This window comes from Vitis vinifera, chromosome 7 (genome assembly GCF_030704535.1).
Source record: "Vitis vinifera cultivar Pinot Noir 40024 chromosome 7, ASM3070453v1".
Classification (NCBI taxonomy): domain Eukaryota; kingdom Viridiplantae; phylum Streptophyta; class Magnoliopsida; order Vitales; family Vitaceae; genus Vitis; species Vitis vinifera.
In genome coordinates this window covers 23,370,793-23,398,268 of record NC_081811.1, presented here as the reverse complement: position 1 = coordinate 23,398,268, position 27,476 = coordinate 23,370,793, and the positions used below count along the sequence as shown (strand labels likewise).

The 27,476-nt window shown below is 41.4% G+C and overlaps 2 protein-coding genes across 5 annotated transcripts; one reads left to right on the top strand and one right to left on the bottom strand.

The window, feature by feature from the left end:
* The first annotated feature begins 778 nt into the window (after window positions 1-778).
* LOC100258797 (BTB/POZ domain-containing protein DOT3) lies at window positions 779-25,612 on the top strand. 3 transcript variants are annotated; one of them, XM_059738483.1, is made up of 6 exons: window positions 780-1,210; window positions 1,415-1,484; window positions 3,097-3,995; window positions 4,137-4,398; window positions 4,477-4,605; window positions 24,953-25,612. In XM_059738483.1, exons 1-6 carry the CDS (start codon window positions 1,068-1,070, stop codon window positions 25,325-25,327), a joined length of 1,878 nt encoding a protein of 625 aa, XP_059594466.1. In that variant the 5' UTR covers window positions 780-1,067; the 3' UTR covers window positions 25,328-25,612. The 3 variants fall into 3 exon arrangements, with proteins under 3 accessions (XP_059594467.1, XP_059594466.1, XP_059594468.1); XM_059738485.1 differs by lacking the exon at window positions 24,953-25,612 and adding an exon at window positions 24,839-24,859 and having other exon boundaries at window positions 1,005-1,210; XM_059738484.1 differs by lacking the exon at window positions 4,477-4,605 and having other exon boundaries at window positions 779-1,210.
* Window positions 21,260-27,071, bottom strand: LOC100245960 (uncharacterized). 2 transcript variants are annotated; one of them, XM_010649015.3, is made up of 3 exons: window positions 26,772-27,071; window positions 26,291-26,679; window positions 21,260-24,147 (listed from the first exon to the last, which is right to left on the bottom strand). In XM_010649015.3, exons 1-3 carry the CDS (start codon window positions 27,054-27,056, stop codon window positions 24,144-24,146), a joined length of 678 nt encoding a protein of 225 aa, XP_010647317.2. In that variant the 5' UTR covers window positions 27,057-27,071; the 3' UTR covers window positions 21,260-24,143. The 2 variants fall into 2 exon arrangements, with proteins under 2 accessions (XP_010647317.2, XP_002270942.4); XM_002270906.5 differs by lacking the exon at window positions 21,260-24,147 and adding an exon at window positions 24,608-24,925.
* Between the last annotated feature and the right edge of the window lie 405 nt (window positions 27,072-27,476).

Below are 27,476 nucleotides of genomic sequence, written 5' to 3'. Positions count from 1 at the left end.
CTTTCATTTACTCATTTAAAATATATATAGAAAATAGGAATTATCTTTTCATATTTTAAACCATATAGTATAATTATAAAATATTCATTATTTTAAAATTAGTATTAATTATTTTTAGAGGATTTATTTTCTCTATTTTTTTATATAATTTTTTTTATTATTTTGAAGTGAAAAATAAGCCTTGAAAAAATTGACTATCGATGTGGGCCATGATTTTCTGGATACAAAATGACAGGATAGGAATTACCCAAATGGTACAAATCGGTATTAAGAATACAAACTTACATATCCATAGGTATTAGAATGGGCTGGGCCCGGGTGGACGCTTGAGTTGGACCTAACCTAAAGTCAAACCCAATATCCATTCTTGATTTGTCATTGCCTCAGATGCAGTTTCCAGTAATGTAAGTATATGGCCCACAGCCTCAATCCAGTACATGCCGAGTGTAAAAATGCAGACAGATTCAGTGCCGCAATAAGGGGCATCATCCTTAAACACATGAAACCCATGGGTTAAAGCTCTCTAGTTTCACATTTCCTTCTGTTAGGATTCTTTCTATTTTTATACGATTAATAGCTATCGCTCTTTTTTAAGAGGCTTTTTAAGCTTCTATCTATAAACTTTTGGAACGTTCCAAGTAGAAATATTCATTTATTGCTAAATCAATAACCACACAAAGAGTATGATTATTTTATAGGTTTTTTTTATTGTAATGGGATCAAAACCCCACTATGACAGTCGTACTTTGATGAATGCCACACAATTATCGATTGGTTCAGTCCAGGAATACGTGGATTGGAATGGATTTGTCGTAGCCAACATTCTCTCTCTCACACTCATGCACATTCCTCAACTTTCCATGTTGTACCATGACCCAATCTCTGTGATGGTTCATATACTTGCAAGAAATGAGACAATCCATCCACCAACCCACTTAATACTGGCCCATTCCAGCCACAGGCTCACCTCTCAGGCATTTAATCAACCTTACCCCACTCCATTATTTCATATTCCTTTGCATCAAAAGCATCGTCTCTCATAACATGTCTGCCTCCGTAGAGTCACCATGAAGAAGTCTCTTACATTGGGTCGCCCGCTAAGTCCTGGGAGTGAGTCTGACTACAATGATCAAGTTCATGACCAGAGCATAGTAGTTCCAAGCAAGCTCGTCACCATAGCCGATAGCTTCGAAAAGAAAGAACACTCATGGTAATCATACTAGAATCAAATATAGCTGGGCCTGTTGCAGTTTCCACAGGATACCTAAGATAATCTGGGATTCTCTTGCATCAATCGCTCAATCCAGTTATTACATTATACCATGTCTTTCTTTGTTCTCTTTGTTTCCTAGTACCTTTTTGTCTCTTTGACTCATGTTAGCTATATTCTCTTTCTTTTGATGGGCTGGTGCAGGTTTGTCACTTCCCAAGTCCCAACAGATCTTACAATTCAAGTTCAGGACATCACCTTTTATGCCCACAAGGTAATTATTAAACAAAAAACATAATATGCCTGAAGTTTCGAAAGGTAACACACACAATCAAAACCTTTTTCCCATGGCAACATGCTAAATCAAAATTAGATCAGTTCCCTTTTGTTGTTAACTCCATCTTTTACAAGTAATCAATTATCATACGATTACATTTTACAAACAAAATGATGAGATTGACTATAGATATTGTATCATGACTATCTTCACCATTAAATGATATGAGAAATGCAGTTACATAGTTTGACTATTTGCAAGAGTTCCAATGAAAAATCAAATTCACATACCTATAATGACTATCTTCTCCATTACAGGTGTCATGACTATTTGCCTAGACAGACCAAAGGGATCAACAGTAACATAAGGTCCAAAAAAAGGGAAGAAGAAGGATAAGGAAAAAAAAAAAAAGGCAAAAGAAAACTTCTTGTCAGTTCATTACTTCTATAACACTTCTATCTAATGGTTTTCTCAGAATGGAAGAGTAAAAATTAGTGATTGGACACAACCAAAATTATTTTTAGTTAGCAATATAGATTAAGATCAAAAGAAGGCATCTAGACTCCACTCAGTAGCAAAAAGAAAAAAAAAATTAATGAAAAGAGAAGAAAGAGTCTAGAGGTTGTTTCTATTTTCCCGTTTTGTGCTTTTTGTCATTTGCCTTGTGACATAACTAGTCTCTGTTGTGATTAAAGTCCCATCACTATTATTTGTATCATCTTCCACATTGAAGGGCAGTTATCACTATACAGCAATCTGAGAATTTGTCATTCAAGGCTTACTTCACTAACTTGGAATCAAGAATCTAAAAGATATAATGACACGAGACATGCTACAATCAACAGCTATAGAATCCAAGTACATAACTGTGCTCATGCATCTCATGGAAAAGTGTATTAACTTAAAAAATTTAATGTTTGTCCTCTCACATAGAAATTAATACTACGCGATATATCTTTTTCCATTTCTGTGTATGTGTGAAATGTATGTCATGCTATCTGCTCTAACTTGCAAAGTTAGAGTGTTCCATAAGAAGGGAGACATTGTAAACTGGATTGTCTACAGAAATGGATATTAGATGTCATGTTTCATTTTTAAGCATTTGACTCTTTTTCACAGTTTTTCTATTTCTTCGATTTTATTTAGGATTCAATTATAATTTAAAGTGCTGATACCAAAGTAGATAAGCCAACTCTTTCTGTCGTTGCTATTTCCTTTTGCTTGCCTTCCGATGCTATTTGTATACTCTGTACTTTGGTGAGCCTTTTCTAAAAGCTTTTAATATAATTGCCTTTTTACCTATAAAAAAAAAAAATTGGTGTTCCTTTGCTAAGTGCTTTTAGTATAATTGCTTTTTTACCTGTAAAAAAAAGTACATAAACCAACTCTAAATAACAATGCACAGTTTGATTTTTCAAGCAGCACATTTCTTTCTATCTTATTATTCTTCAGCCTTACATGTTCTCTTACATAGTCAAAGATCCTTGACGATGTTCCCATGTGGATTGGACTTTTCTGCTGGTAATCTACACTAGATTCTGGGTGAAAATTTTTTGTTCACAGCTCATAATCATTTTTTACACTGCAATTTTTCTTTCTATTGTAACAGTACCCATTGGTTTCGAGATGTGGCTACATAAGCCAGATTGAACTCCAGCCTTCAATCTCGAACTTAGGGTATGACCTCAAGCTCGAAAACTTCCCAGGTGGATCAGAAACATTTGAAATCATTCTAAAATTCTGCTATGGTCTACCAGTGGACTTGAATCCTAATAATGCAGCCTCACTAAGATGTGCATCAGAATTTCTAGAAATGACAGAAGAACTTGACGAAGGAAATCTCATCTCCAAAACTGAAGCTTTCCTCACATTTGTAGTGCTTTCTTCATGGAGAGACTCCATTACTGTTCTCAAATCTTGTGAAAATCTATCTCCATGGGCTGAAAACCTTCAAATTATCAGAAGATGTTGTGACTCAATCGCTTGGAAGGCTTCCCAAGATAATTCAACCACTGGAGAAACAATCAGTGAAGAAGGTTGGTGGTTTGATGATGTGGCTACCCTTCGCATCGACCATTTCACGAGGATCATGACAGCAGCACGAGCAAAAGGGTTGAAACCAGAAATCATAGGCTCATGTATCATGCACTATGCAGAGAAATGGTTGCCTGGCATGGATGTAGCATTAGAAGGACCAAGAGCATTTGGCTATGGAAAGAATGAGCTGCAGTTGAGCATTTTGAGTGGGAGGAGACAGGAAGGTGGAGTTGGGCATAACAAGGAGCTAAAGATGATTATAGAGAGCCTAGTAAGCATACTTCCCCCAGAGAAAGAAGCTGTTTCATGTAAGTTCTTGTTGTGGATGTTGAAGATGTCTGTGGTTTATTCTGCAACGCAAGTTTTGGTTTCAGAACTTGAGAAGAGAGTGGGTATGGTGCTGCAAGATGCCAATGTGAATGATCTTTTGATTCCCACTTACAGAAATGGGGATCAAGGGAAACTGGTGAAGTAAGTTTTCTACCTTCTCTTTCTTAGTAGATTGTTTGAACTGGCATAACAATCCAGATAGGAACTCCCCGTATACAAGATTCTATAACAATCAATATTGCTAATTTGCATCCTTGTCAATTTCCACTATGACCAATATAGTTCATCGGAAGAACTCACAATGCACGACATAGATGCGGTGCAAAGGATTGTGGAATACTTCTTGATGCATGAGCAGCAGCAACCGCACCAACACAAGTCTAGCAAATTGAATGTGAGTAAGCTCTTGGACAATTACCTAGCCGAGATTGCAAGAGACCCAAATCTCTCCATCACTAAGTTTCATGTCTTAGCTGAAACCTTGCCAGAAAATGCACGAACCTGTCATGATGGTCTCTATAGAGCCATTGACACATACCTTAAGGTGAGTCACAAGTTCATCCGGTCTTCATTTTCTCCTGATTTTCCAAATTAATGTCATAAATGGTATTTTTCCTTTTAGACTCACCCTTCCTTATCTGAGCATGACCGAAAAAGACTCTGCAAAGTAATGGACTATGAGAAACTCTCACTTGATGCATGTATGCATGCTGCACAAAATGACCGATTACCCCTAAGAATCGTCATCCAGGTAAAATTCCTAAACAACTCTAGACTTAAATTTTTCATGTACTGATGCATCACACATGCCATTCAAATTTTGCATCAGATTGTATCATCATCTGTATTAAAAATTTATAGCAAACAAACACTGAATATCTACAATCTAGAACCAAGGTGAGAAACATCGAGAGATTTCAATAAGGATGGGTAAAGGAAAGGTGAAAGGTTGTAGAGAGAGGGCAGGGGTTTTCCTCTTGGATTAGATTGGAGAACGGGGCCTTGCATTGTTGCTGGACAAGGCAGAGGCTTGGTGTGAAGAAAAGGTTCGAAAGCTCTATAGGATGGTTTGGAAGGAGAGTAGAAGGGATTATGAGCTGGAGGTTCTTGGTAATAATCCAAGTAGATTCTTTGTGTTCTGTAATATCCAATGTTTTCAAAACCGAACCGGTGATCGAACCGAAAAAGTTACCGGTTCACGGTTCACCGGTCGGACCGGCGGTCGAACCGCTATCGAACCGGTGACGTCATAAATATATAATTTATATATTATTAAAATTAAAAATAATTATAAAAATTTTAAAATATATATGAATAAATTAAACATCAATAATATTATTTTATATCTTTGATATTATCAAATTAAATCATATTAATATTTTAAATTTTATTAAATGAAATATGTATAATATTTAAATGTGAATATATAAAAAAATGAAAATTTAAACTAATTTCATAATTTTTAAAAATATTATATTATTTTTATTTAATATTATAAAAAAATTTAAAATCTAATATATATTGTTTTGTTTGGCATATGAGATAATAAAACACATGTAGCCGAGTGGTGTATAAGGTGGACTATAGTTAAGGATTGGTCCAAGGTTCAAATCCTATTGTGGAGTTTTGTTATGTTTTTTTTCATTGATATTTAGCAATCCCACATCGGAAAGTGAGAGAAACAAGGGGTCAAATGACTCCTATAAAAGCCATCCTCAACAAAGGCTTGGCATGGTCTTGTGGGCTCAAAAAAAAGCCCACAATAATTGGAGTGGGCATGTGGGTTGTGTCATAAGATAGGCCCAACATGGAATCCTTCCTTAGTTCCTTTCATCCAATGGGAGAGTAATAATTTTATTTTGTAATTTTTTTTTTTCAAAACATTAAAATTATTTGAATTGGCCGGTTCCAAGAAAACATTAAAATTATTTGAATTGGCCGGTTCCCTTGGAACCGGCCGGTTCGTCCGGTTCACCGGTTGAACCGCCGGTTTGAGCGGTTCAACCCCGGTTCGATCTCAATCTGGTCCAAATAACCGGACCGAACCGGAATGATGACCGGTCGACGGTTGGACCGGTCGGACCGGCCGGTCCGGTCCGGTTTTTAAAACATTGGTAATATCAATGAAGGATAAAAGGTTTTCTTTGGTCTTTCTAGAAGGCAGGGGGTTTCTAGGGGGATGGAAGACCCTAGCCACCAAATTGAGGAGCATTGGAGTCGCTATGCTTCACAAGCCTGTGAAGGCACCCCAGGAGATTGACTACCAAATGGAGTGGGTTGGGACAATCTCTCCTAAGGGAGCTTCATATGTGAAGGTGGTGAGAAAAGGCCAAGGTGAGGTAGGTGATGCAATATGGATTCAATTTGGGATGGAGATTTTGTGGACTGGTTGGGCTCGTTTTGAGGAGGGTGGTGTTTTTGTTGCCCTACTTTTTTGGAGGCACCTTGAAGTGGTTGATGTATACATCCCGTGTACTTTAGGGTGCTTTGCAAGCGTCTTTTGTTTTTAATATATTGTGCTTTATTTATCAAAAGAAAGAAAAATATGGAACCCTTGAAGAAGTGCCTTGTGAGTAGGTGGGGATTTTTTATAGATCAAGCATTGGATGTGGTCTTGCTAAAGAACCGGGTTGTGTATAATTGGCAATTAAAGGGGAACCTCCATTTGGCTTTGTTGAGAGGCTCCCTTATTTTGATCAAGTTTGAAAGTGTCTTCAAAGTTGAAAGGGTGTTGCATACAACATTAGAATTTTCAAAAGGAAAAATATTGCAATTGGATAGGTGGGTGCCAAAAGTAGGACGTTTTTTGGAAGGGGTCTGTGCCAAAGAAGTGTAAGAGTAGTGGGGTTACAACTACAATTGTTTTTTTTAATTGGAAATGACAAAGAGATATATTGATAGAAAAAAGAAGTACAAAAGAAGGATGAGAAATCCTCTCACCAAAGAAAACTAAACTACAAGAAAGTACACAGTAAAACAAGCGAACTCTCTAGATTGGACCATTCCTTGTGGAGTACACACCACTAACCAGTCAAGTTGTAAGTTTGTAACACATTAAGAGGAGTCCCCTTAAAAACCTTGGAACAGAAAGCCCAAAGAGAAGCAAGGAAAACAATAGAGTCCCAAAGATACTTTGAATTCCTTGCTTTATCCTAAAAAATCTTTGCGTTTCTTTCCCACCACACAACCCGAATTAAAGCGATGCTCGTAGCTTGCCACAAAACTATCCCCCTCTTAGATGAACCAAAACCATTAAATTTGATGGACATCATGTCAAAGATGCTCCTCAGGGGGACCCAATCCATTTTGGTTAACTGAAATAATCTGTGTCACAACCCAATCGTCAAGGAGCAATGTAGGAAAAGGTGATCTACTGATTCCCCATGCTTCATGCATAGAATACAAATATCAGGACTAAGGGCTTTGTAGGGTCTTCTTAATTGTAGCATGTCATTAGTATTTACCTTCTTATGTGCCACTAACCAGACAAAGGACTTCACTTTGAAAAGGACTTGAGATTTCTAAACGAACTTAGAAGGAAAAACCTGAGGAGAGCCAGAAAATTGGGATAAGGTTAGAAAGAAAGATTTAACTGAAAAAAGTCCTGAAGAAGATAAATGCCAAAATCTAGCATTTGAAATCGAAGGAGATAATCCAAACCATCAAGTGACCGCATGAGGCCTTCTAAGTCTTCTATCTCAGAATATGAAAGGTTACGGCGGAAATTAAAGTTCCAAGAGAAAGGACGAGTAGAACCGAGAACTGAAGAAATAGGAATATTTTTATCCAAGACTACTCTAAATAGTCTTGGATATTGGGTTCCAAAAGGTTGGTCCCCCCACCACAAATCTTCCCAGAAACGAATTCTTTCCTCATTTCCTACCACAAACCAAGTAAACAAGGAAAACTCCTGAGAGACTTGTGCAATAGCCTTCCAAGGACAACGATGTGACCATCTGACTAAAGTGTTAGCATCCCAACCATTAAAGGAGCTTTTTAAAAGGTTAAGTGGTGCTTGTGGAGGCTTTGTGGCGGTGGATGAAGATATAGCGAGTGTTCACTTGTAGTGGGCCAGGATCCTAGCCAGATCAATGGGAGGAAGTTGCCTAGTATATTGTAGGTTAAGGTTGGACTATCTGCTTTTTGCATCCAACTATGGTGGGAAATACAGTCATGGTTGATGTTGGTTACTTCAAAGGTGAGTTATAGATGTTTGGAGGCTAAGGATAATGCAAAGGGGACCAATACATTGATAGGAGAATGGAGAAAGACATTGTGTCAAAGGAGGAGGACACGTGTAGGAGTTGGGGCTAAAGAGGCCTGCCAAAGGAGTGGTAAACCCAACATTTTTTTCTCTTTGTAGTCATAGGGTGGTTGATAGGCAAAATGGGATGTTGGGCCCCTTTTTTTAGCCTTTAAATGGATGCAACTTGGCTTCTAGTTGGCCAATAGGTCCAATTGACTTAAACCTTTCTTCTCACAAGGGGTGGGTCATGGTTGACCTATGACAACTTAATCAGGGGGCTTGCTCCCCCCTCATGGAAAGACCTAAAGCAGTGAGGTGGGCTCATGTTTTTTGATAAGCTAGTTTTTAAGGTGGAGAAACTGTTTATGATGTGAGTTGAGATGAGTTAGAAGAAGCCTCTTGTAGATAATCTCTATCATAGGTTGATCTAAAGGAGATTAATGAAAGCCCAAATTAAGTTCCTTGAGGGGAGGAATGGGCATCCAAGTCTCTCATATGCCCAAAGAAAAGGGTTACCACAAGCTCATGCGATTTAACCTCTACTTATCAACAAGTTCCTAGCATTCGGGAAGTGAGGGCACTCTTTGCAAACAAAGTTCTCCTAGCTAAAGCTACAAGATTTGCAAGCAAAACTATATACTCTATTTGCTTGTTGGGGGATGGGACTTTTCCTTCGTCTTCTTTTTTTCTCACTGAGCATGGGAGCCTAGTTGTGGAGCTTGATAATAGTTTAGTTCCTAGGAGGGAGCCAAATAGGGGGACATGACTAGTTCCCTTTGAAAAGGGAAATGAATTGCTAAGGATGATTTTTTATGGCAGCATGCTTGTGGAGTTTCGGAAAACCTCACAAGAGGAATAGGGAATGTGAAAGATGTTGAGAGAAAATAGGAAGTGGTCTCAGGCAAGGACAACTTGAGCTAGGTTCTAGCGGGAGAAACCTCTCCAAATCATTTTTTCGCAAGTTGACATCCTTCAATAGATTCATGGGACTGCTAGTGGAGGGCTTTAAGAAGGAGACTAGGAAGATGGAGTAGAACTTCAGCCTTGGGTAAAAAGAGGGCTTTATTTGCGTCTCAATTTGAGGAGCTTCGAGAGTAGGAATACTCGATTAATTATAATCATTCGAAAGGAAAAGAGAGAGGGGATATGAGAAGAGTGGTTAGAAATTGGCTTATGACTGTCAACGAAATTAAGGATTCCATCTTGATATGTTAGAGGGGCCAATAGCCAGTCACGATGGGCAGTTGGCTAGGCGAATATCAAGATGTGTGGTAGAGGTGCACGGTCCTGAGTTCGATTATTGCTGCTGGTTGAATGCCTTGGATTACCTAATACTAGTTTTGGATGGCCAGCATCCCAAAATTTGGGTCCACATGGAGAGTCGAAGGGCTCAACCATGTAAGGTTCCTCAAATATAAAAACAATAACAATAAATGATGGGAACAAATGAAAGACAAGCAAAATACTGATTTGATCTTAAAAGGTTGACCTTGTTGGCCTACAAGAAACAAAGGTTCAACATAATAATAATAATAATAATAATAATAAATGATGGGAACAAATGAAAGACGAGCAAAATACTGATTTGATCTTAAAAGGACCTTGTTGGGCTACACGAAACAAAGGTTCAACAAATGAATATGCAATTGGTATTAAGTCTAGGGTGGGAAAATTCCTGGATTGGTGAGCAGTGGAAGCTAGAGAACTAGGAGGCATTCTAGTATCCTACAACAATAGGGTGCTAGAATTGATTAATATGGAATGGGTGTATTCTTTATTTCTTGTTGGGTAAAAAACTATGAAAACAGTTGTATATGTATGTTCTAAGAGGCAAACGAACAAGTCCAAAGGAGAGAGGAGAGAATTTTTAGGCAGAGTTAAGTGTTGTAAAGATCTTAGGGATCATCCTTGGTGCTTAGGAGGAGATTTTAATAATGTCAGATTCCTCGAGGAAAGAGGAAATTGTTTAAGGATGACATCCTATATGAGGTGCTTTTGATGATCATAGAGAAGTTGGACTTCCAAGATCTTTCATTGCTTGGTGGGCCCTTAACTTGATGTTGTTGACAATTTAATCAATCTTCTTCGAGACTAGATCCCTTCTAACTATTTAAGGAGTGGAAGGGATAACTTCTTGGGCCTTATTCACAGTGTTTACCAAAACCAACTTTTGACCACTCTCCCATTATTTTAGATGGGGCCAATATGAGGAGGGGCAAATCTCCGTTCAAATTCCAAGGCTTAAGGATGAAGGGTTCAAAGACCTAGTAGAGGAACCTAGTCATATTTTTGCAATGAAGCTAAAGGCCTCAAACATGATCTTGAAAAATGGTAAAGTGGATTTGCTTGCCTATTTGGTGCCATTTCTTTAGGCACTGTTAATATATATCCACTTTTCGCATATCAGAAACTTGCATCAAGTCCATGTTGTAAAATGATTAAATTCTTAATACAAAGTAGTTCTCCTAAGAGCATAAGTTCTAGATCTTTTATTAATTTTAAGTACTTCATTTTAGACAAATCATAACAAATACTTAATCAAGTAATAGTGTAACTTCAATAAGCTGTAAATTTTGTGATCTCTTCTCAGCATGGTTTAAGGTCTTGGTATTGATTTAGAAATGTCCACACAACGAGACCAATATATATGTCACAACCATGTAGAAGCTCCCAAAATCTCATGAGAGGAAGTAGGAAAATTTTAACTAAAAATCACATAATGAATTACAAACCAAAATAAACATGATATACATTATTGCACTACTATAATTTTTTTTTTTTTTTTTGATAGGTAAAAGGTATTCTATTAAAAAAGAGACACCAAGAAGGCGACTCAAGAAATACAAACCTATACACCCTCCATCAAGAAAAAGTTAAGAGAACACAAAGTCCCAACATACAATCCTAATTAGCGCCCATCCAATCAATAAAATTAGCTATAGTTAAGGGGCAATCAATTATAAACAATTTTGTTTCAGCCCAAAGAGAAAAAATAAAGGAGTATTTCAATCTTTGAATTGACACCATATCATCCTTGAAAGCCAAACAATTCCTCGCCTTCCAAACCGTCCAAAAAATATGCAGAGGAGCCGCTCTCCACACCTTCTTACGCTTTTTGCCCACAAAAGAACCATGCCAGCTTAGAAGGGTTTCCTTAACAGAACAAGGCAACACCCAAGATACCCCCAAAATAGTAAAAAGAAGATCCCATAAGACCCTTGTTCTTGAACAATGAAGAAGGAGATGGTCTATGGTCTCCTCATTCTCAAGACACAAAAAACATCTATTTGCCAAAGCCCATCCTCTTTTCTGAATCTTGTCCAAGGTTAATGCTTTGCCCCATGTAGCCTCCCATGCAAAAAAACTAATCTTAGGCTGCACATTCGCACTCCAAATAAGGCTTGAAGGAAACCGAGCCGAACCCCCCGCCTCAATAGCCAAGTATAAAGATTTAACCGAGAATTTCCCACTCTTAGTTTCAGTCCAGGATACCCTGTCCTCCACATCCTCAATAACTCTGCTATGATGTAACCGCTCCATAAAACTTGACGCTTCCTCTACCTCCCAATCATTGAAAGCTCTTACAAAGCAAGGATTCCATCCCCCCCAACCCCCCTCCGCCAAAGAATCCCAAACATTTGCCACGCTTTCTTCCTTATCATTAGTCAAAGCAAATAGAGACGGAAAGGACGAACACAAAGGAGAATCCCCACACCATTTATCCCTCCAAAACCTCACCCTCCTTCCATTACCAACAATGAAGACCATCCTATTGCTCACTAATTCCCAGTTCATCCGTATCCCTTTCCACAACCCCAAGCCATGAGCCTCTCTCACTTCCCGAGTGGACCAACCCCCTCTCTCTTCTCCATATTTCCCTCTAATCACTTGATTCCATAAAGCTTCTCTTTCATTAGCGAACCGCCAATTCCATTTAGCAAGAAGAGCCTTGTTGAGAATTGATAGGTTTTTTACCCCTAAGCCCCCTTTCTTCTTGCTTAAGCACACCAACTCCCATCTTACAAGATGAGGCTTTCGCTCCAAATTCCCCCCACCCCAAAGGAAATCCCTTTGAATCTTTTCTAGTCTCCGTCTGACTACACTCGGTAAACACAACAAAGACATAAGATAGATTGGTAAGTTCGATAACGTGCTTCGAATTAAAGTTGTCCTCCCTCCCTTGGATAAGTATTGTCTCTTCCACATTCCTAGCCTTTTACGGAATCGATCCTCCACTCCATCCCAAACTGATGTTGATTTGAATGAAGCCCCCAAGGGCATCCCCAAATATGTGGACGGCAAGCTACCCACTTTGCAACCAAACTCCCAAGCGAGGTCATCCATATTCTCTACCCTTCCGACTGGAATGATTTCACTTTTGTCCAAATTTATCCTCAACCCCGAAGCGGCCTCAAACCACATAAGCAACCAACTAAGATGAGTCAAGTGGTCTTGAGACGGCTTACAAAATACCAAAGTATCATCGGCGAACAATAAATGGGATATAAGGGCCCCTTCTTCACTCCTCCCCTTGACCCTACACCCCGATAAAAAGCCTCCCTCTACAGCCCTTTGGAGAAAAGCACTAAAGACCTCCATTGCTATGACAAATAAATAAGGGGAAAGGGGATCACCCTGTCTCAATCCCTTTGAGCTTTGGAAAAATCCTGTAGGGGTTCCAGACCAACACAGAAAAACTTGCAGTGGAGATGCACCATTTTATCCACCTGATCCATTTCTCCCCAAAACCCATTTTCTGCATAACTGCGAGAATAAATGTCCAATCCACATTATCATAGGCCTTCTCTATGTCCAACTTACACAAGATGACACTCTCATTGTTTTTCAAAGTCGAATCAATGGCTTCATTGGCTATCAACACTGCATCTAGGATTTGTCTTCCTTCCACAAACGCCCCTTGGGCCTTGGAAATCACCTTTCCAACCACCTTTTTTAGCCTATTGGCTAAGACCTTGGCCAACCACTTATACAAGCTTCCCACCAAGCTTATAGGCCTAAAATCCCCCAAATCTTCAACTCCCACTTTTTTTGGAATTAATACCAAAAAAGTTGCATTTAGGCTCTTAACAAACTTTCCATTTTCATAGAATTCCTTGAAAAAACAAAACACATCCGCCTTCACGAAATCCCAAGCAAATTGCCAGAAAGCCATAGAAAGTCCATCTGGCCCCGGAGCTTTATCCCCATTACAACTCAACAATGCATTGAACACCTCCTCTTCCGTGAACGGGCTCTCCAAAGTGTTAGCATCCAACTGATCCAAAGTCTCTAACTGCAGCCCGGATATAGAAGGACGCCAATCCCCCGAACTGGACAGCATTACCTTAAAAGCATTGCCAATCCCTTCCCTAATCTCATTCTCCTCTATGCACCAGGCTCCATTAATCTTGATTCTGTCCACGTTATTCCTCCTCCTATGGGCATTAGCCATTTTGTGGAAGTAACCCGTATTTCTATCCCCCTCTCTCAGCCACACTTCCCTAAATTTTTGCCTCCAACTGATTTCTTCAAGTAAAACCCATTTTTTATAGTCTTCCCTCGCTTCTTTCCTAGCTTCCAGCTCTTCCAAGTTCAGTCTGCTAATTTTCTCCCTTGCATCCCAGATCTGTACCTGTTCCAAAGCAGCATTTTTTCTGAGCTCAATCCTGCCAAATGAGTCTCTATTCCACTCCTTCAGCTTAACCTTCAGAACTTTTATTTTTTCAGCCATAATAAAGCTTGCTGATCCATTGAAACTAACCCCCTCCCACCAAGACTTCATCAGCTCCTTACTACCTTCCACTTTCAACCACATGTTTTCAAATCTAAAAGGGGAAGGGCCTCTTCTCCCACCCCCTACATCCAGCAGAATGGGGAAGTGATCAGAGACTGGCCTTGGAAGGACACACTGCCTCACGTCACCAAAGTGGTTGTCCCAGCCCTCATTGAACAAGAACCTATCCAGCCTTGAAAATGTCTGATTATTCACCCCTCCGTTCCACGTAAAAGGGCCCCCGACTAACGGCACGTCCTTTAACTCTAAGTCTTCAATGATTTCTAAGAACCTTCTCATGTTCGAATTCATTCTCCCCCCTCTGTTGCGCTCTTCAGGACTTAGGATGGCGTTAAAATCCCCTGCAGCACACCATGGCCCATCCCAGATCCCCTTAATGGCCCCCAACTCCTCCCAAAAACTCTCCCTTTCTCTCCTCAATGTTGGGCCATATACCCCTGTGAACATCCACATGAATCCGTCCTCACTGTTCTTGAAAATACAGGAAATGGAAAACACCCCTCTTTGAATATCAACCAAATCCAATACCCTGTTGTCCCAAAACACCACTATACCACCAGCTGCCCCTCTTGAGTCCACTGCCCCCCATTCAAGATATCTTCCCACCCCTAGGCTCCTGATAATCCCCTTTGACATGTCTTGAATCTTAGTTTCCTGAAGGCAAACCAGGTCCACCTTCTGCTTCTTTATCAATGCTTTTATAACCTTCCTCTTGTCACAATTATTGGCCCCTCTTACATTCCAAGTGAGCATCCGGACCCTCATTTAGACCTGCACGTGTTTTCCCCTTCTTCTCCTCCTCCTTCTCCAATATAGTTCACTGTCCATTCCAATTTCCTCAATTCTCTTTCAAATTTTGAAGACTTCAGCTTTTTCCTTTTTCTACCATCCACTTGTCCTTTCTGAATCCTCCTTTCTTTCATTCTTTTTAGTAATAACAGGATTTCCCCTTCAAATCCCTCCATCGGCATTCCAATATAGCGGCTAAACTTAGCCAAACTGCTGGATTGCCAACAAGGTTCCTCCTCTTTTTCCCTCTCCTCCATGTCCTCATGAATGGTCCTATCCGTAACCCCCTCTGATTTCTCTCCGAAGACCCCGGCTTCCATCCCCGTAATTTCCAATACCTCGGCCTCCCTCCCATCCGCCCATATCATTCTTAAAGGGCCCATAACTTCTCCCCCAACTTCATCCGAGCTACTACTGTGATTTATTGCCCCAGCCATGGCTACGCTTTCCCCGCGTCGAACAGAAGGAGTAGAAGAAAGAGTTTTTTCCCGCTTCCCCAACAAAGACAAAGAACGATAAAAATGATCTGAGTACCTGGACGCCTCCTCCCGCAAGGCTTCGTTGGTGAACTCTGTGATATTGATGGCCGGTGATCGCGACCCCATCTGAGAGGCTATCATTTCCCCCTCAAGCTCTCCACTGCCGCCCATTTCCCTGTCGGGAGCCCTAGCCTCTCTAGATCAGGCCAACTCCATCTCAGTTTCTTTATAGAGTGAAGACTTGGGCCGGCCCATTCCCATTAAGTCATTTTGGCCTTCAGTCACTTGGCCCTTCCCTGCGGGCCTTTGCCCCAAGTCCACCCCCATTTGCCGGCCCAGCGAAAAGCTATTCCCAGGCCCGCGAACAGTTTTCTTCCCCCACGCTATTTGCTGGCCATCTGAGGACCCGACACCATCTGCTGCTTTTTCCGACATCGCTGCAGAGATCGCGGCTGCCTTGCTGCATCCCCCTTCACCACTTTCACACGGCACGTCCACTTTTGCAGGTTCTCCATGCGGCCATACCTTCATCATTTTTTTTTTTGATAAGTAAAGAGAAGTATATTAAAATGAAAGAGGATACACCAAACTAGTGTCCTCTAGGTATACAAAGAGTATACAAAAGCAGCTCCTCGACCCTAAACCAAGGTAGCGAGCCGAAACCCCTACCTATAACTAAAGCCTAGCCACTCACAAAAGCTAACCAGAGACCGCGGGCTCAAAACTATAAACACCCTCACCCATGACCACAGATTACATACAAAAGAATGTTTCAACCTTTGGATTGACAACACCTCATTCCCAAAAGCCAACGAATTTCTTTCCTTCCAAACTGACCAAAATATACATAAGGGGGCCATTTGCCACGCCTTTTTACGGATTTTCCCCACAAACGCTCCATGCCACCCCAAGAGAGTTTCCTTAACTGTACCAGAGAGAACCCACTCCACACCAAAGAGAGAAAAAAGAAGATTCCACAGTGTCCTCGTCATAACACAATGGAGTAAGAGATGATCCACCGTTTCTGCTTCAGTAAGACAAAGAAAACACCTATTTGCCAAAGAATATCCCCTCCTCTGAAGTTGGTCTAAAGTTAAGATTTTGCCCCAGGAAGCTTCCCACGCGAAAAAAGCTACCTTTGGGGGCACTCTCGCACTCCAAATACCAACATAAGGGAACATAGCTGAACCACCAGGCTCCAAAGTAGAGTAAAGCGACTTGACTGAGAAAGCACCACTTCTAGATGCTGTCCAAACCAACTTATCCTCGATCTCCCTTTGCACCCTAAAAGCTTGGATTTTAAGCATAAACTGTTCCATCATCTCAATTTCCCAATCATTAAGCGCCCTTGAGAACAGAGGGGTCCAACCATCCCCTCCACCATCTGGGTTCCACACTTCCGATACCCACGCGTCTTTAGCCCGAGAAATGGCAAAAAGAGAAGGGAAGGATTCGTAGAGAGGCTCATCTCCACACCACTTATCCTTCCAGAATCTCACTCTCCGACCATTGCCCACACGGAAGGCTAAACTGCTATACATACCCAACCACTCCTTTCTTATAGCTTTCCAAAGCCCTACACCATACCTCCCTCTTTCGGCCCGAGTACACCAACCCCCCTCTTCTACACCATATTTGTGACTGATCACTTTCTTCCACAACACCTCTCTTTCAATGGCAAAACGCCAATTCCACTTACCCAAGAGAGCTTTATTCATCAACGCTAAGTTTCTTACCCCCAGACCACCTTTCTTCCTTTCCAAGCAGACCAGATTCCACCTAACCAGATGGGGCTTCTGATCAAGAGCACCTCCCCCCCACAGGAAGTCCCTCTGAATCTTCTCCAACCGCATCCTTACTTTTCTGGGCAAAAGGAAAAGCGACATGAAGTAAACTGGCAAACTGGAAAGGGTGCTCCGAATAAGGGTGAGCCTTCCCCCCTTGGAAATATATTGTCTCTTCCACATAGCCAACCTTTTCCTAAACCTCTCTTCAACACAATCCCAAACCACCTCTGATTTGAAAGAGGCCCCCAAAGGCAAACCCAAATAACTGGAAGGCAGTCCACCCACCTTACAACCCAACTCTAGAGCCAAATCCTCTATATCATTCACCCTCCCCACCGGAATAAGCTCACTCTTCTCCAAGTTAACTTTCAAACCTGAGCAGGCCTCAAACCACATGAGAAGCCAGCTTAGATACGTCAATTGATCTTGGGACTCCTCACAAAACACCAAGGTGTCGTCCGCAAAGAGCAAATGGGATATCAGAATCCCTTCACCACCCCTACCTCTAGCCCTCCAACCAGATAAAAAACCCCCACTGATGGCCCTTCTCATTAAGCAACTAAACACCTCCATAGCTATCACGAACAGGTAAGGGGATAGAGGGTCACCTTGTCTCAAACCCCTTGAGCTTTGGAAGAATCCAGACGGAGAGCCATTTATCAGAACGGAGTATCTTACAGTTGAGATACACCACTCTATCCACTTAATTCATCTCTCACCAAAACCCATTTGCTTTAGCACAGCCAACAAGAACTTCCAGTCAACATGATCATAGGCCTTCTCAATATCCAGTTTGCACATCACGTCCCCTTGATTGCTTTTCAATCTGGAGTCCACAACCTCATTAGCAATCAAAACTGCATCAAGAATTTGTCTACCCTCCACAAAGGCATTTTGGGGTTCCGAAATCACTTTTCCCATAACCTTCTTGATTCTATTTGCCAACACCTTGGCCAACAACTTATAAAGGCTTCCCACAAGACTAATCGGTCTGAAATCTTTCAAGTCTTCTGCCCCACCCTTCTTAGGGACTAAAACCAAGAAAGTTGCATTTAGAGATTTTACAAATCTGCCCCTTTCATGAAATTCTCTAAAAAAGCCCATAATTTCAAGCTTCACCACATCCCACCCATAAAGCCAAAACGCCATTGTAAAACCATCTGGCCCCGGGGCTTTGTCTTTGCCTAGGTCCGTAAGAGCTGCTAACACCTCTTCCTCCAAGAAAGGAATCTCCAACCCCTCAGCCTCACTGATATCTAGCCTCATGAAAGAGATCCCGTCAACACTAGGGCGCCACCCCTCTTCCTCCTGGTATAGCTCTTGAAACGCCCCCACCACACTGTTTCTTAAGTTATTTTCCTCTGAATGCCAACAGCCATTAACTTTCAACTTGGACAGCCAGTTTCTTCTACTATGAGCATTCGCCATCCTATGAAAGAATTTGGTATTATTATCCCCCTCCTTCAACCACAACTCCCTAGACTTCTGCCTCCAGAAAATCTCTTCCTTTATCACCCAAGACTTGTAGGCCTCCCTTGCTCCATTTCTTGCTTCACAATCTTCCATATTTAACACATCATATTTCTCCTTTTCATCCCAATACTCAACCTGCTTAAGAGCTTCACCCTTTTTAGCCTCAACTAACCCAAACTCTTCCTTATTCCAAATCTTCAGAATATTTTTAAGGGTCCTCAATTTAGCATCTAAAATGTAGCTGGATGACCCCGTAAAATTTAAACTCCCCCACCACGTCTTCATCTTGTCTTTAAAACCCTCCTCCTCCAACCACATGTTCTCAAACCTGAAAGGGGAAGGTCCCCTCTTCAACCCTCCTCCTTCCAAGAGAATGGGGAAGTGATCCGAAACAGGTCTGGGGAGAATGCCCTGCACAGCACCATTGAACATATTATCCCAACTATCCGTGACTAAGAACCTATCCAGCCTAGACTGGACCTGGTTATTCAAACCCCCTCTCCAAGTAAACGAGCCCCCCCTCAAGGGATAGTCCCTAAGCTCCAGATCCTCTACCACTTCTGAGAATCTCCTCATAGAAGCTGTAAGACCACCTCCCCTGCTACGCTCCTCTGGAAACCTTACCAAGTTGAAATCCCCTCCCACACACCAAGGGTCACTCCATAACCCTTTAACTGACCCAAGTTCCTCCCAGAACTCCTCTCTATCTCCACTGCAAACCGGACCATACACCCCAGTGAACACCCACACAACACCATCCACACAATTTTTGAAACGGCACGAAATTGAGAATACTCCTGTTTCCCATCCCACCAGCTCCACCACCCTGTTATCCCAAAACACCAAAATACCCCCAGCTGCACCCCTAGAGTTGACTGCTCTCCACTCTATATTTCTTCCCACCCCCAAACTACGAACAAGCCCCGTAGTCATTTCTTTAATTTTAGTTTCCTGTATACAAACCACGTCCACTCTCTGGGATTTAACAACTGACTTGATGATCCTCCTTTTATTCCTATCATTAGCCCCTCTAACATTCCATGACATAATTCTTATCTTCATTTACTCCCTGATCCTGAAGTCCCTCCAAAAATACCCGTGCTAGATCCCATTTTTGCCTTTTTGTAACTAACAGTCCACTCCAACTTCTTGAGTTCCCTACTAGATTTTGAAGATTTTAAATTCGTCTTCCTAGTCACCCCTTCCCTGCCCTTTTGCTCCATTCTCCCCTTCATTCTCCTTAAGAGATATAAGATTTCCTCCTCGAAGCCTTCCGTCGGCATCCCCAAACAATGACTGAATCTCGCAAGGCTACTAGTACTCCATCCTTCCCCACTTCCCCCTTCTTCTAAGAGACAGGCATCCTCTTCCTCACAGAGACTCATAAAAACCTCCCCAGCCGGTACCAGAGCTAGCTCCATTCCTCTTTCGGCTTCACCCAAGTCCCGACGATGACCACTCCAGTCTCCGCAAGGCGTCGCGGCTCTGTTTCTCTCCATTCTTGTCTCAAAACAATCCGGCTCCCCTTTCGCACCAAAGAACACCCCCTCCGAAGTCCCTACAGCCTCGGTATTGCCCCCAAAAGAAGAAGAAGAAGGGTAGTAGTCTCCCCGATGCCCCAACTGAGAAGGAGGAGTAGGACCAGCATCGTACCTGGAAGCCTCCTCCATCAGAGCCTCGTCGGCGACTCTCCATCCACGCGACGTCAACATGACGGCTTTTTCTTGGAACGCCATGAGCTCCAGTTCCGTCCTCTCCTCAACCTCCGCGGGAACTGTCGAAGCCCTAGCCGAGGAGGACCGCTCCACGAAATCCATTCTAGAAGTGGGCTTAGAAGCCCACCCCCAGCCCGCCTCTTTAAAACTATCGGGTAGTGGGCTTTTGGCCCAAAACCTTTCCTCACTTAAGCCCAAAACTTTATTTCCTTTTAAAGCCTGCCCCTCATCTTTTCTGGGCCTAAACCCACTATTAGAAGGGCCTGAAGCACCTGCGAAGGGTCTCCTTCCCTCTGTCATCTCTGCACCTGCCGCCACACCTTGCCCACTGCCACACTCAAGCTGATCTCCTGTCCCCCGAGCCTGCAACTCACTTTTACCCTTTTGAAAACCTCTCACGCTACCAGTGGCGCGTGAATCTCCCCCTCCCTCATCCCTGACCTCCCGCCTCTCCTCATTCAACCAGGGTGATCTTGCTACCACTTCCGAGAACCCTGGAGGATTTTCCCACCAAAGGCTCACCGTCCAGCAGCAGTTCCCGGCTACCACTTGCAACGAACCCTGACTAATCTTCCCAGGAGCTCTCACCAAAATACGAGCCCACTGTAGCTCGGAAAAAAAGGCTGTATCCTCATCCACAGCTATGAATCCCCCGCATCTCTCTCCTATACTCTTGAACACTTCTCTACTCCAAAGATGAAGTGGTAGCCCGACTACTTTTACCCACACTTCCTTTGGGTAGCTTCCATTTCTGCAACAACCCACTTCAGGTCCCCATTTCTGCAAGAAAAACTCTCTCCTCTGAAGACTTCTACTACCCCTTAATAGCACCCAGTCCGCTTCCACTTTGTCTTCAAATTCGAACAACACCAGGGCTCCACCCAACCGGGATATTTTTAAGCCTCCCTTGAGAGACCAACTTTCATACGCCCACTCTTCCAATAAGGGCAAAGACGGCACAACCTCAACACTATCACCAAAAACTCCTACCAAGCAGCGATTAAGCTGCACTTCCCTGCTGGTCAAGTCTCTCTCACCAACATGCACCCATAAAGCTTCCCCTAATTCCCCTTTCTCCTTACTCACAGCATCTGGGATAATTCCTTTCGCTTTCTCCTTTCCTTTACCTCTATAATCCTCCTTTGCAGAGGTGGAATTGCCCCGTTCAACATTCCTCATGGATTGATTAGCAATTCCAAGGGCTCTTAGCTTCTGAGCCAGCAAGAACCAACCACCAACTAAGCCCTTCCCTTCTGGGAAAACTAGACAAAACCTCTTCGCCTCCAAGTCCCTCACCGAACATAGCAGATACCTACCTGCACCATTTGAATGACATTCCAGCCTATATTTCCTACCTCCTTTTTCCCAAACTCTAAGGCGCCTCGAGCTTGATTCTTCTCTGCACCAATCTTCCACTCCTTCCAACAGAGAACTGAGGCTCTTTTCTCCAAATTTTATCCAAGAAGAGAAGCCTTTGCTTCTTTCCATAATAACCCCCCTCAGTTTGTCTCGAGTCTCTTCAATGGAGATCTCAAATGTCTTTGATTCCACAGCAAACCAGCTCTTTCCCCCCTTCGGAGCTCCATCACCCTCCATAACTCTTGTGGGCCATACCTTCATCATTTTGAAACCAGCGCGTGAGTCTCCTTCTCCTTCATCCCTAACCTCTCGCTCGTTGCCCTTCTCGTTTTTGGTCGCCGGAATCACTGCCGTCAACCCTGGTTTCGCCTCCCACCATAGCTGTATTGAATAACAGATGGACCCGACAGCCACTTGCAGTGAACTCGGCCACTCTAAGCCTTCCGATCTCACTAGTAGTCTGGCCCATTTCAATTCCTTAAATTTTGCAGTGTCTTCGTCCACTGCGATGAACCACAAGCATCGCCGATTTTTCTGAGAATCTCCTGATTCCAAAAATGCAATGGCATTCCCACAACTCTTACCCAAATACTCTTATCCCTCTCGCCATTATGAGAACACCCCACCTTTGGGTCCCACCTTTCCAAGTTCAATAATGATTCCTTAAACCACCGGTGTCCTCTTAACAACACCATTTCTGCCTCTTCTTTAGTCTCAAATTCTATTAACAACAGAGAGCCTCCCAACCTCGAAAACTTCACCACTCCTTTAGTATTCCACACCGATCTCCCCCAGCTTTCGAAAGCTTGCACATCTGGTTCCAACATTGAGGGTTATCCCCATCTTCCCACCAGACACCGTCCCAGAAATTTCCTTTCATTTGACACTTCGTCCTCCCCTAGTTGAAGCCACACTGCCTCTCCTAGCTTTTTCCTTCTTGCATTCACCGCTTCAGCATAGGATTTTTTGTCTTTCCTCACAGATTCCCCATTTGTACACCCTTTCCCATAAAATGCAGCAGTTCCTTTGGACTTCTCCCAAGACGCAACTCCAAGAAAGCGAAGTTTTTCGGCCAACAAGACCCACCCTCCCAATACACCTTTTCCTTCTGGAAACACTAAACAAAATCTCTTTAACTCCGAGTCAACCACAGAGCATAAAATATACCTACCAGCCTCGTTTGCACGGATCTCCAACTTATACCTTCTTCCTCCATCTTCCCAACTTTTAACATGACCTTGCATAAACACACCCCTGCAACAAGCCTCCACTCCTTCCAATAAGCAACACAAGCTGAGGCTTCCAAATCTAATCCATGAGGTAAAACCTCTGCTTCTTTCCACAATAACACCCTTAATTCTCTCCCCAGCCACCTCCGCCGTGATTTCATAAGACTTTGATTCTACAGCAAACCAACATCTGCCTCCTCTCTTAGCAGACATTGCAATCAATAGAGGTTGAACATCTTACTCATGAAGAAAGTATAAAGATAATAGGAAAGTGGGGCAAACAAGTGGACAATGGCGCACTATAATTTTTGCACATGTTTTTTTCTTTTTTACTAAAAACATATAGTCAAAATCTTAGGGTGTAGCATGTCCCATAATTTCCTAATGTGCAATTAAGTATATAAAACTTTTCACATTGCACTAAACATAGAAGCATTCATCAAGAGTTAAAACAAATTTGAAGGCATCAACATATTATACTAGTTCATCAACCAACTAGACAACTACTTGAATAGTTTATCACCCTAAAGAAGAAAGAAACTTATTGCTTGAGTAGGAACAAGTTGGCCAAGTTTGATGTTGTCATGGTCATATGTAATACTGAGGCTAACACATGTCAACATCAAAACTAAAACCTTCTCATGATAACAATGTGTTTGCACCATTGTCCTCGTAAGGTATTGTACAAATTTTCTTTAATTTTTGTCATCTTAATTGCTTAGTGGATGATGGTACAAAAAATCATTTTAAGGAAAATACTTGGTGGTTGATCAACTTTTACATGTAAACTACCAAAAATCTCTTTACAATGGCAAAGGCGAGTCTCACCCATTTTTATTGTTTTAATTCCCTTGTTTTCCTTTCTGTCTTAAAATTTAATGAAGGCCTTTGCATGGCCTATAGCTAATAAGAAGACTAATACAAATGATGTGCTTTAGGTTAGGAGGAATAAGGCCTTACAAAAGCTTGGATAGGTGTAATATGTGCTAAGTTACATGGACTTTGGTATAGTTGTTAGGCATTAGTGTATGTCTAAGTGTCATATTAGTTTATTCCCAAATCTTAGTGAGTGCAATTATTAAAGAACCTAGGATGACGTCCAAATGATGAGAGTCTAATGGAAACAAAGAATGAAATTATATAGAATCTAGAAAGGCGTCCCAATGATGAGAGTCCAAATGGACAAAGAATAAACTTAGATAACACCTAGGATGGCGTTTGAAATAAGAAGTGTTCTTCTTTAACATAAGTTGCTAACACTGAAATAGGAAGTGTTCTTCTTTTTCTTTATTGGACATACCTTTTAGATAGATCTTTTAGAAGTGGGCACACGGGCCACATACCCCACACCCTAACTATTGTCACATCATATCCCACATAGGTATTTTACTAACTTTGAGGCATCCATGTAACATAGGTCATCTACAAGGAGAATGGAAAATCACTTGATCATTCATCATATTATATAATTGCTTGGTAGAATGGAGACTCTGGCATATGCTGTTCAAACTTGTTAAGACTGATCATTAGGCCACATGTTAAGGCTCTAGCCTTGGTTCCATTATCTAACAACTTAAAATTTTGGGTTAAATTGGCATCTCAATACTTACTAATTCATTGAAATGAAATGGCTAATACGTGTGGGTATATAGAGACACACAGTGATACAAGCAATCATATTCTATAAGTCATTTTGCATTGAAGGCTGGTGATACTAATAAGTGTCACATGTGATGTATAGGTACCAAGGAATACTTCACACTGCCCATGGGGTAGTTACATTATTGCCCTCTTTTAACATGGGGTTTTAAGATTAGAGCAGTTACATCCCTGTGCATTTTAGTTTATTTAATACGGTGATATAATTGTACTACCCCTCATATAATAAACACCAAAAGATAACAATAATTTTATTAGGAATGAAATAGTAATAAGTATCAAAGTGAAAAAATCATATGTTCTTTCATAAACAAATTACTACTCATGAATAGCTACAAGGAATCTGCATTTGTCTTGGACATGGACATGATTCAATGATATAGCATAAAACAAACTCAAAAGCAAAGTTCAGACTTGTAGGAATCTAACCATTCATATGAATTGCACTCCACAGACATAAAGCCATACGCACAGTACTTAGCAGTCTGCTACATGCACAGCATTTACCAGATTTTGCTCCATGAAGATTAATATTGCTTAACTGAAGAAAAGAACATGGAACATTCAGGTTTTGCTTGCAGAGCAAGTAAAGATGAGGGTAGCAATGAAAGGCAAGGAGCCAGTGGCAAGTGGAAAAGACTCTGAACAAGAAGAAAGCCAGCCATCTGCACAGATGGAGATCAAGACACTCAAAGTGGAACTTGAGAAAATGAAGATGAATATGGCAGAGCTGCAGAGAGACCACTCTGAGCTGCAACGAGAATGTGAAAAGCTAAACAACAAGCAAAGAAGCATACCAAGTTGGACTTTGGGGTGGAAGAAGATCAAGAACTCCACCCTTTTCAGTGGAAAAGTAGACGGGAATGAAAGTGGTGATGGAATGCAGAGACCCAACCCAGTCAATGGCAGAATGAGTGACAGAAGAAGACTATCCGTCGCTTAATATTTCTCAACTACAAACATTCAACCTTACCAGTTATCAAATAAAAAAATGCTAAATCCACCAGAACCATTCAACAGCTTCATCTGTATCTCTTTCGCGATTTGGCTGGTCTTTCCACATGCTTTTTATGGGTTAAAGTGTGTACCTAGATGTACCTATGTGTGTATCATGTTTCCTATCTGCTTTGGCCGGTTTGGCGGCGGGTGTGTAGGTATTGTATACCTTGAGTTGCTCTTTTGGTGTCTCTTTTTTAATAGATCTTTTTCTTTACCTATCAAAAACAAATGTTTCCTATCTGCTTTGAAATAGAAAAAGGTAAATAACAATTTGTGGTTCTATTAATCAAATTCAAATAAAAATAAGTGTAATCCTGGTCATCTTCTTCATATCAATATTACATTCAAAGACAGTCTCTCATAGAATACAATCTTAACCATAAGTAAGGCTGGTAGTCTTGAGCTATGATTCATGCAAGATGTCAACAAACATTATATAGTAAGTTGTATAATTCCCCCAACACATGGACTAAAACATGTCCCCAAAAAAAAACCAAAAACAGGGTGTGTGACTGGCAGAACAACACTCACATGCTCACCTTTCGCTGTATGCAGCATCTTGGCTTTCATTAGTTATAAATGAAACAAATATAATTCTTTTGTGCACTCTTGAAAACCAACTTGAGAGCCATTGTTAAAATACTCATGAGATAAGAGTGTGAGTGAATTCAGAGGGAAGCACAGAAGCAGGTAGATGAAAGTGCTCAAAGACTGGTAGAAATAACTCGAAGATACTATGAAACAACAACACAGATAGCCAAATAATCGGCATGCTTAAAGGGGTTTCAGACCAGACTCAGCCAATAATATCGAGCCCATTCAAAATCTTTCGAAAACGCCAAGTCTCAAGAACAAAAAATCTAAATATCAATAAAACCAAAAATTCACAAAATTCAAACAAGTCTACCTAGAAGCCCTCATGCCACTCCAGGGAAACTTAGCCGCCGCCGCCGCCGCACCGCCACGACCACCGCGGCCCCTCTCGGCGGAGCTTTTCTCGGGCCTAAACCTGTCACCATCTTTTCCATCAAGCCAATGCGACTTCGCCTCCCCTTCTTCGACAATGCTGGACTTCGACTGCTTATTCGTATTCTTCTTCTCCTCTTCGATTAAGCGAATTGGGTAAAGGTCAGGCGAAATCGATAAGGGATTCTTGAGAGTTATGTAGGCTTTCTTGTAATCGGGTTTTGCTATTAATAGGCCTCCCCTCTTCTTCTTCTTGCCTTCCATGTTTAGGGTCCGAACTTTCTCGACTTCGAAGCCGTAGAGTGATTCCAAAACCCTCTTGATTTCGATCTTAACAGAGATAGAAAAACAGAAATACAGTGAGTTTGACAATTAAATAGAGATATAGAAATGAAGAAAGAGATGGAGAAAAAACGAAGTACCTTGGAGGCTGAAGGAACGGTTTTGAGGGCAATTTCTTTGATGTTGGTGAAGGAAGAGGGCATGAGAAGCTTGATGGGGAGATTCGTGAAATTGATCACTCTTCTTCCCAGACGGCTGCCCATCTTTGATCCCTCGTTCTGTTTCTGTGAATCTCTCAAGTCGCAACTCACAAATGTAAATCGTTCCGGAGAGTGGAGAGTGGAGAGTGGAGATTGTGCTTGTGTTGGGCTGGAGCTCTGAGCTCGTTGAACTGATCCGAGTTGGCCCAGTGGGCTGAGGATCATTTGGATGATTGGATCAACCTACAAAGCCCAGTCATTGACTGATATGGGAATTATTGGTAACGAAAATGATTTTATTATTATTTCAATTTATTTTTCAGAAAAAAATAATAATAATAATGGACGCTGGTGAGACCAAAGAGAGGGTCTCTCGTTCTTTATTTCCTTTTTATACCTCGAGAAAACTTCCCAATGTGTTCCATAACAATTAATTAGGTTGAGTTCCATTTGGAAAATAATTTTTAGTTTTTATTTTCAAAAAATAATTTTTATGTCCTATTTTTAAAATAATTTTGATTAAGAAAATTGAAAAGCATATTTTAAAATTTGAAATTTATAAATATTGTTTGGTTTTAAGTTATATATATAGACACATTAAATATGGTATCATAATATTGTATTTTTTTCTCTTTTTTTTACTAT